This window comes from Cyprinodon variegatus, unplaced genomic scaffold (assembly GCF_000732505.1).
Source record: "Cyprinodon variegatus isolate N-32 unplaced genomic scaffold, C_variegatus-1.0 Scaffold1142, whole genome shotgun sequence".
Lineage (NCBI taxonomy): Eukaryota > Metazoa > Chordata > Actinopteri > Cyprinodontiformes > Cyprinodontidae > Cyprinodon > Cyprinodon variegatus.
In genome coordinates, this window is record NW_015151595.1 from 1 (window position 1) to 10,445 (window position 10,445).

Below are 10,445 nucleotides of genomic sequence, written 5' to 3' on the forward strand. Positions count from 1 at the left end.
AAAAAAAAAAAAAGAGCATCATGTTGACATTTGCTAAATAAAAGATTGAACACCATGTTCGATACATAACATAAAAAAATAAAAGATATCAAGGAGAATAGATGATTTAGAATGGCCTTTCACTGGTTTTTCTCCAGTTTCTATCTCATCTGTATTTTTGCTTTTCGCTGACATTTAAGCTCAGATTAACTCTGCAGGCTGGGACTATAAATCTGATATCTGAGACGACCGTACTGCCGCTGAAGCTCCTCAGAAATGTTATTAGTACCCAGAACAGTAGTGAGAAGTTCGGTATCCGTTCTTTGCCTGTTTTGTGTGTTAACGGTCATGGTTGCTAGGCGACAGAGCGTACGGGCGGTGAAAGGCGCAGGAGGCTGGACCTGCTTGAATCCGCAGCCAAAACTCTTCCAGTCTCAGAGGATCCAGTGCAGGCAGACCGGGTCCTTGGAGGATGCAGCTGCTGAAATCAAACGCACCCAACATTGTGTGTTTAGTGCAGCGGAAAATCCAACTAAAAACATAATATTAATAAAAAATAAAAAACAAACACCCAATTTAAATAATTATTTAAATCATTCATCCCTGGTTTGGAAGCATGTAACTTTGTTTCCGATGTTCATGGTCAAATGGTCATAAATGCATAAATGACAGCAGCTAAAAGCAGATGTTTTGATATTTATATGGAAGAAAAAAGGAAGCACTTTAAAATCGAATCAGTGTCTCCAGAAACTGATGTTGATATGAAAATCAATGTTATATAAGATCCTGGGAATGCATAATAATGTATTTGCACTCTTATTTGAAAAAGTTGAAGGCATCCATGGCTGTATGCAGCGGTCTTTCTCCTGATATCATTTTAGAATACATAAACTCTCCATATTTGTGAATTTAAAGTATTTTTATTCTTACAGTATATTATATTGTGATGGCAGGCTGACAGATCCAGACATGGAATTTGCATTTTCATGCCTACTAATATTTAAGTTGAGCCACTTTCATCCTGTTTATTAAATAGTAAAAAACTGCTGCATGAGTTCTGGTGAACTTCCAATAATTTCCTCCTTGGATGTGAAGCAGCTCAGGTTAGTCTATTTGGCCAAACCTTAAAAGAATCCCTCAGACTGCTCTGCCTCTTCCTCCAAACAGTCTTTCAAGCACTTTATTTCCCACCACTTAACGAAGCTCTCTCCCTTAGTTGGCTCTTAAGCCCCGCCTCACAGCCGTCTCCATTTTTGTTTTGTTTTTTGGTCTCTGTAGACGAGCAGAGATGGACAGATGCTGACTTTAGAAATCAAATGATGTAGAGAAGACGCTTTCATTTCTGTCACCTGGAGCATAAAAATTATGAAATGTTTATTATGCATTTATTGGCGTTAAGGAAATCCTCATGCTTTGCCTTTTTACACTGGTTGTGCCACTGGTTGTGCTGGTTGTGCCACTGGTTGTGCTGGTTGTGCCACTGGTTGTGCTGGTTGTGATATTTCAGGTTCAAACAGCATCTCTTATGGAAATAAGCCATTGGTTGGTACCTTTGTAGGACGAGGTTATAATAGGATATTGTTGCCCTTTAGCTTTCTGCGCTGCGCTCAGATGCATTTAAATGTCACTGCTGTTTCCTGCCTTTTTAGAACTGTGCTGGAAATGGGAACCATGAATGCCAGTCTGGCTCCCATTACCTGCCGCCTTGGTTTGTATCTGTGGCTCTTTGTTTACACTAGACTTTCTAGATCACGCTCAGGGGACACAAGGAGCATATTTATAGCATTATATACACTAATTACTAGTTGATGACCCATAACAAATTTCATTGTAGCAATTAAGATGCACAGGTATTTTATTATTATAGATGACATTAAATCCTGCAGGGAGTTTTTGTTCCACATATAAAGCTAGAAACTCTTGATTCAGCTTCCTGTAAAAAACCCTGAAATCGACGGAGATATGCTCAGTTTTAAGCACAGGGCCTGATTGTTTTATTTTTATTTTTATTGGCTCTGAACTATAAATGCATGAAAAGGTTTCATAAACATCCCAAAATAATTATAAAAAAACAATCTGTCTTATAGTATTTGAGGTATTTGCAGGATGTTTATTTCTTTCATTCATGCTTTCAGATCTAGTTAATCTGCTGGAGATTTATGGAGACTATGGTTTCTAAAGGAAAACTGTAAATAATAGAAAACCGAGGGTTATATCTGACGACACTTTTAGGTTTATGAAGCAGCAGATGTGAAGAAGCTCTTTACTGGAGGGACTCCAGTTATTCTTACCGTTTTTTTCTGTTAGGCTCTTCATTTTACCAACTCTCCTTATTTGCTCAATGAGCTTCCAGAGAAGTCTCCATAAAAAACACTGAACTAATGTAAAATTTAATAATAAAGGAATGACAGTTGTAGATAATCCTGTCATCCTCTGGGTTAAAAAAAAAAAAATTTATATGGAGAGAAACTACTGAGAGGAAAAATACGGAATAGGATTAGGGCCACTGAAAAAAAAAAAGTTAACTGATTTTTAAATTTTATTTCAGTTTAATATGGGAAAAAAGTCAGAATTCTGACTTTTTTCCAATACTATACTGAAATAAAATAAAAAAAAATCTGTTAACTTTTATTTTTTCCAGTGGCCCTAATCGTCTTCCGTAGAAAAATAACCTGAAGCTTTAGTAAAATGTTGATGAAGATCAGAAAATTTAGATTTTTCTTATTTCACATTTTGATTTATGTTATTTACTCAATATGAACCTTTTCACTATTATAGTGAGCAGTTTCACCTGCAAGGTGTTTGTAGACCAGACATAACAAACCAGATCCTTTCTTAAGGTTTAATTAATAACATGTTACAGTTTAACCAGAGTGTCTGTAATGTGCTTGACTCTCTAACTTTCCATTATTGTCAGTAAGGAGGAACGAACGCTGCAGGATCAGAACAGGACTGATTACCATCCAATAACGCCGTATGATGAACTGTTCTCTCTTTGCAAAGATAAAATAACGTTTCGACTGAATGAAATTCATCGATCTCCGTTTATTTAACTGAGCTGAATAGTTAAATCCTTTTTTCCCACAACACAATAAAATCTCACACTTTGAAAAGCAATTCCAAAATTTGAAGTCTGATTTAAATACCTTAGAAAAACTGTCAATTTTTTAATAGAAATAAAACCTGTTAAAAAAAATAAAAATCCAAGTTCTTTAAATTCATTATTTAACAGCATGATGAAAAAGACCAGCGGCGACTTTAAGGTTTTAAGTCATTTCTTTCTTTTTCTTTAGCCGTTCGTTCCAACTGGAAGGAAAGTAGTGAACTTGGAGCGTCTTAAAATAATAACAGGACATGAAGAAAATGTGACAAAAGTCTGATTTTCTAAACTGTGAAAATCTGTAACATTGAAAGACAATAGAAATATTTTATGTGCATTTTATTTTTTTGCTGGTCTGTGCTGTATTTAACGACATTTAAAATCCTCAATTAGCCAAGCAGAGTAATTGATGCTCTGATGCTGAAATGTTCTCTGCAGACGGACTGACGGACTGCGTGGATCCAGACTGCTGCGAGCAGCTGAGCTGCGGCTCTGACCCCCTGTGCCACGGCTCGGCCGACCCCCTGGCCTTGTTGCAGCAGAACCCGCTGTCCCCCCCCACACCTGCAGGCACGCACACGCAGAGCTTCTACCGCCGCATACGCTTCCTTCTCGGCAAGGCGGCCACACACACTCTCCCAGGAGAGGTGCCCTTTGATACCAGGTATGCACTTGTTTACTCTCTGCGTGCGCTCGCTGCCGCAGCCTTTCAGGTGTTTGCTTTGCATGTCTCCGTCCTTGAATCGTCTTAGCAGGCATTAAGCTGAAAGGAATAAATTGTAGATAATGGAGCATTTGTGTTAATAAATGACAACGTCCATTTCCCCGTTATTTGTTTAATGAATGTGTGTTTGCATGTGAATCAGGCTTTTTCTTGTGCCGGCGTGCTTTGCATGCCTCCTGGTGATGTGTGTGACCTGGGAGACTAACAGCCGCCTGGCAGAGCACCGTCAGACTGCAGCTCCAGAGTTCCATTCATTCACACCAGTAACCGTGGTGTCACCAGTAGGATTTTCCTGTCCTCTCACTGCCAGCTAATGCTCGAAATGCATCTCTCTCTCGCATGATGATGACCCACAAAGTTTTGGGTGAAACACAGGAAGTGATGCGTCTGTGAATAATTGGCTCAGCCTCCACCAGGTTGTCCTGTAGAATAAACAAATACATTAATTATACAGACATTTCTCTACTTCTTTTTTTATTTCTTTCAATAGAGAAATCAACGGCAGCTTTCAGCAACGCAGCAGCAAACGGGGCGATGCAGAAACCTGCAGAAACCTCACCATCCTCCATCGGTTTATAGATGTTCCTTCATTAGAAGTTGTTGTGTTTGTGGATTAGAAGGATGGATGTTTAGAGACTCATTTCGCACCCTTGGCGCCTCGTACCCAGGTTTCATACCCAGCTGCTGCCATTTTATCCCTTCCTTCCCATTTCTTACTCCTTTATGTAAACCCTGTTGTTTTACGTTTATCGTCATCAGAAAAATGCTCTAAACAATGTGCTATTAAATAAATCATAACCTCTGAAATGTCTTTAAACGTTACATCTATAGTGATAGAGAAGTTAGAAAGCAGCAGCGCAGCCTGCAGGTAAGTCGCCTCTTTCGGCGGCCTAGAGGCGGGAGCAGAGTTAGCGCGGCGGACTAACTTTAAGCTGCTTTATAAACTCAGCTTTCTGTCGTCTGAATGAGGCTGGATATCGCTTTAGTTTGCATCACCTAACCGACACCGGCGCGGTAAAATAACTGACCTGCAGGTCTTGAACAGGCCATCAACATGTTTTTATCCTATCTGGACACGAACGTTTGTTTGCTCTGCTGTCTGTGACGCCATTTTAATGATGCGGTTCAGGCTTTATTAGCTCTTCAACTGTTCTCTGTTAACCATCCTCAGTTACTTCTACCAGTAACTGGATTTAAATATCAAGCTGTATTTATAGCCTGTATCCTGGCAATCTCTGTGGAAATGAAGAGAATTGTTGTGAGCAGAATAAAGGCAGCTGCTTCTTCTTCCAACACAAGGTCATTTGGCTCCAGCATGACAATGTGCCGCCTTTCTCAAACAATCATTATGTTCTCTGTCATGGTGAAGCTGTCATGTCTCCCTGTTTATCTCTATTTTTCTCCCCCCTCTCTTTCATCTCGCCGCCTTTGTTTTGACAGTCGTGTGGCTGTGATTCGAGGGAGCGTTGTGCTGCAGGACGGCTCGCCTCTAGTTGGAGTCAACATCACCTTCCCGCAGCATCCAGAGTACGGATTCACCATCAGCCGCAAGGATGGGAGGTAGTGAGGAGAAACACGCAGTGATGGAGTTTTCTGTCCCCCCCCCTCTGAGCTGACCGCGTCTCGTCCTGCTTTGATTCCAGCTTCGACTTGGTGACCTTCGGCGCCACGTCCGTCACCCTCATGTTCCAGCGCCCCCCCTTCCTCCCACAAACACGCATCATATGGACACCCAACAACAACTTCCTGGTTTTAGATCAGGTGACCATGGCCAGAGAGGAGCCCGGGGCCCCTAAATGTGACATCAGGAGTGTTTTAAGTCCCTATCCGCTGGTCCTGCCGTACCCCCTCCCCAGATACACAGGAGCCTGTACAGAGAAGGGCCCCGCTGTCCCCGAGCTGCAGGTACCCTAACGTATTGTTAAAGAGATACTTAAAACCAGAGTGTTATGGATCAGTATGTGCATTTAGTGAACAAAGAAATTAAATTAAGAATTAATAGGAATTAATTAGAAAACCTGCTATTGTTTAAAATCTATTTTAAGCCTCTATTGATCTGATTTTTGGGTAAATCTTTACACACAATCATTATGGAAAAAATAAGTTTATGGTTCCACCAGCGGAGATATTCACTTTGCAAAGCGGACAACAAAAAAACAGGAATTTAGATTTTAATTGAAATAGAAAATGAAAATACAGGTTTAAAAACACAGACTGTGCACATAAATAAAAGCCTTTAAATGGCAGAAGTGATGTTGACACATGTGAGCGTTTAATCCCGACTCTTTATTCATAAGCGAGGAATCTCCATCTAATGCAAGAAGAAAAAACATTTAAAGTTTTAACATGATTGGTTCCAATGAAGTAGAACAGAACAATTAATAATTAGACAGATTGGTTAGATAGATTGGTTCTCCTGCATCAACAGAAGGAAACATTTTCATCCCTTATATTCACTAAAATCCTCTATTTACACTAAACCTATATAAACTAAGAACTCCTCCTTAGGCTCCATCAGTCTAATCCAACATATATGGTAACAGAAACGCATTTAACAGAAAACATTTCTACATCTAACATCATTTGTTGCACAGTCCTACAAAAAGAAAAAAAGACGTAAACTAAAGCGTGAAGCTGTTTGGAGTCACAGCGTTGGGAATAAAGCTCTTATTTTCTGCGCTGAGCGTCTCTGTCTGTCAGAGCCGCCGCCGCCTCAGACCTCAGTGGGAGTCACTTTAACTCAAACTCTCATCAATCTTGTGTTGATTTTAAGTATGTAATGATTTATATGAATATTTTCATTAAGCAACTGATTATAATAACTAAAACAGCTTCCAGTAGTTCATCCATTCCTCCCAGAGCAGCAAATGAGATCATGAATCTGAGAAATATTCATTTTCAGAGGTTTGCTGATGAAGGAGCATAACACTGATCATAATGCAGCTTCAATGATTATCAAACTTTGCTGTGATTTTTTATTTTTATTTTTTATGGAGTTTGTTCATTGATATACTGTAGCTGGGCTTTCTGCCCCAGTTTTAGGCATGTTTTTAACAGGGTTACGATTCAGACACATCTAACAGCTTAATATTAGCCTCAAACTATTTTAAAAGCAGTTTTCATGAATGTTTGAGTTGTAGATCATCCTTTTTGGCCAAAATTTTACTAAAACTTTAAGTGAAAGAAAACCAGTGATGGTATTTTAGGATCAACCTGAGAGGTGCCACCTGATAATAAAGTGGAAGAACGTTAAATACAGATGTCACAGGACAAAAAGCTGCTCCAGAATCTAAAAGCTTTTACTGTCAGACGAGACAATAAAACCTCCCTTTGTTACTCAGCCTATTTATTACGGATAAACAGTTTTTAAACGTGGCTCTTTACAATTTCAATCACTTGCGTCACTTCCTTGATGAAAATATTCTCTAAAGTCAGTTTGATTCATCTTCTGAGTGAACATTCATTTGAACTTCACTGCTTCATTTAACATTTTCCTGAGAGGTTTCAAAAAATGAGGAAAACGCCACTGCTCAGGATGGGGGGGGGGGGATAAGACGGTCAACCATCTTTATGAAACTTGTGCACAAAGTGATGATCTATGGAGATCAGTCAAAACTGAAGCTGTTTGCTTCAGCTCAGCTTCTAACAAAGCCGCTCCCAAAAGGATTTAGCTAATTTAGCTCATTTCCTATTTGCATGAGACACATAGGAAATGAGCACAATACCACACACACACACACACACACACACACACACACACACACACACACACACACACACACCCACACACAAAGGCAAATCAGGTTCCTGAGAAGCAGATGTTGAGGTTAAACTTCATTTTCATTGATTAAAGTAAACAGAATAAATAACTTTACTCAGCTATCCTCTATATATCCTCTCTATATGCGTCCAAACGTGCTGCAACAATTTAAACAGAAACAAGTTAATGAATAGTTATCTTTATGCAGAAAATATTCTAGTTTAGATAGAATATTTAAATAAGTTGTATTCCATACATGTAATTAATGCTAAAACTAAATTATTTTAAAGAGAAATAAAATGAAATATTTCACCGTATTATGCAGCTGCAGCCTTGTGTTGCTGTTCAGCATCTTTCATTTCATAACAGTTTAGTTTACACTATAGTTATACTGTAGTTATTACTATAGTTAACAGTATAATTAACACTATAGTTAACAGTTTAGTTAACAGTATAATTATAGTTAACATTATAGTTAACAGTATAGTTAACTCAGCGCACCGCAGGTTTTTACTCTTTAGTGAAGTTTATTGGTGAATAAACTTATCAAAGGAATTCACGCGTCTTGGTGACATTTTAACCTGAAATATCAGAAGCTGAAGGACAGGAAACATGTTTTCATTAAACAGGAAATGTTACTATGATATAAAATTCTGAACTTATAGTAAACTAATGAAATGTGAAAGTTGCTGTGGTGTTCAAAGCAATATCTGGCAATATCTGAGAAATGTTGAACAGTAGAGAAGAGGATTATAATCTGAGCAGATGTGGCGTCTGCAGCAGAATTAGAAGCCTGAGGTTCAGCCAAGCAGAGCCATGGAATAGAAATGGGTCAGATAGAAGAAATAACAAGAACATTTAAAAGCATTTATAAATATTTAAAAATTATGCTTGTAAACAAAACATTTAAATATGATCATTTGCAATATTTTTGATATGTGCAACTAGATATTTCCTTATTTCTGTACACCTGCTTTTTAAATAAGATACCATATTTGCAAAGTCTAATTTTATCAAAAGCTTTATCTGTTATAAGACATAAATATTGTAATTGATGTTAGTTTGTTAGAAGTTCTTGAACTTCTACCTGCTCCTTTAAAAAGCTGCTAAAATGTCTTATTATCTCAATGAAAATCTTGTATCGTTGCTCAAAGAAATTGAAAAAGAAAAAGATGTTTCAGTTAATGATAATAATCAAGGTTTGTCTCTTTTATCTCTACATAAACACATAATGTGTTTTTGGATTTTCTCTCATTATTCCACTCAGATTATTCAGATTATTATTACTTTTAATTCAATCAGAGCCTCCAGCTGTTAGCTTTGCCTGACGGAGCAATTTCCTTTCTTTACCAAAACCTCATCTAGAATATTTTTTATAACTTTTTATCAGACCTTTTTTCCTACTTTAAAATGTAAGAATGAATTCAATCAACATTTTGCCTTTGATTTGTTCTGGCCGCCTTTTGAGGGTTGGTTGTAGTTTGGATGAAGATACGATGAAAACAAAACAGGAACATTTTATTCTAGTGATGGACCGAACCGGAGCAGAAAGAGGCAGCAGGAGGAAAAGCAGCCAGCGTTCCAGAATGTTCCCTGATAACCTGAATCAAAGGAAACTAATGATGCACATAATGAAAAGGAGGGTGGAAAAACTCCCCGTCATGAATTCGTTTTTTTTTAAACATCTTTTAATTGATCAAAATCCTAATTTTAAAGTAAACCATTATTATCTAAGTTTTAGTTCTTAGTTTATATTCCGTCTTGCACCTCCTGCTCCTCCTTAGCTTGCCAGTAGCTCTCCTTTCTTTAGTTCTTAGTTTATATTCCGTCTTGCACCTCCTGTTCCTCCTTAGCTTGCCAGTAGCTCTCCTTTCAGCTAATTCTTTCCAATAAAAGGTTTTGATGATCGTCTCTCTCTCTGTGCCGTATTCTCACTCTGTCTGCTCTCCATCTTTGGCTCTCAGGCGATTCAGGAGGAGGTTTCAATCCCAGGAGCCTTCGTGAAGCTGAGCTACCTCAGCACTCGCGCCGCTGGCTACTTCTCCCTGCTTCGAATCCTCCTCACCCCTCCGTCCCCGTCCTCTCCCGTCTCCCCTCTGGGAGGTCTGTCCAAGGTGCACGTCCGTGCTTCTGTCCAAGGACGGCTGTACCAGCGGTGGTACCCCGCGGGGCCGGGCCTGGTGCACAAGCTGGTCTGGAACAAGACGGATGTCTATGGCCAGGAGGTGTGGGGGCTCACTCATGCAACCGGTAGGTGGAATACGCAATGAAGGGACACCTGCTTTTTCCTCATGTAAGAAAAGAAAAACCACATGGGGTCTGTGGACCTTTTAAATATGCAATTGGCTTTGAAACTTCTCCACCTACTCAGTTTCCTTTTATCTTTGGGGAAAAAAGCAAACAGCAACTCAAAGAATATTCATATTTAAACATTGTTTCGTGGTTATTGTGCAAACTACCAACCTGTACATATAGAATAATATATGATATAGAAATATATTCAGAAAAACTCAACATTTAAGGATTTTTTTGAAGAAGAAATCATTAAAAAGAGCTTATTTTTTATTGTCAAAGACAAGTCTTACTAAAAACATGAAACAGAAATTTTAGCACATCAGTTTATTCAGTGTTTTTGTCTTTTATAATAAGCAATGAACCATTTTTAACACAATCTTTAAAATGAAAGATTTAACATAGATGCCATATAAGCCAGGTCTAAGCTGACATTCAGAGGTTGAGAAATGTTTTAAGTAATGAAGCTTAAAGGAATAGTACACCCAAAACATGATTAGCCTTCATTTTCTACTCCCCCCCATGCTGAACAACACTCTGGAGTACTTTTTTGATATCTCAAATGCATCTGGAGATCTGGGAGGCTTCTT

At 38.6% G+C, this 10,445-nt stretch overlaps 1 protein-coding gene across 1 annotated transcript in view; it reads left to right on the forward strand.

Moving 5' to 3' along the window:
• Nucleotides 1-3,495: 3,495 nt before the first annotated feature.
• The window catches only part of LOC107101723 (teneurin-1-like), a gene marked incomplete at its 5' end in the record, with an annotated part of 104,782 nt that continues 97,832 nt past the window's right edge, over nt 3,496-10,445 (forward strand). The window contains 4 exons of the mRNA XM_015400739.1: nt 3,496-3,743; nt 5,244-5,363; nt 5,447-5,708; nt 9,528-9,813. Coding sequence (XP_015256225.1) covers nt 3,496-3,743; nt 5,244-5,363; nt 5,447-5,708; nt 9,528-9,813 — 916 coding nt within the window. The remainder of the gene's footprint in view (nt 3,744-5,243; nt 5,364-5,446; nt 5,709-9,527; nt 9,814-10,445) is intronic.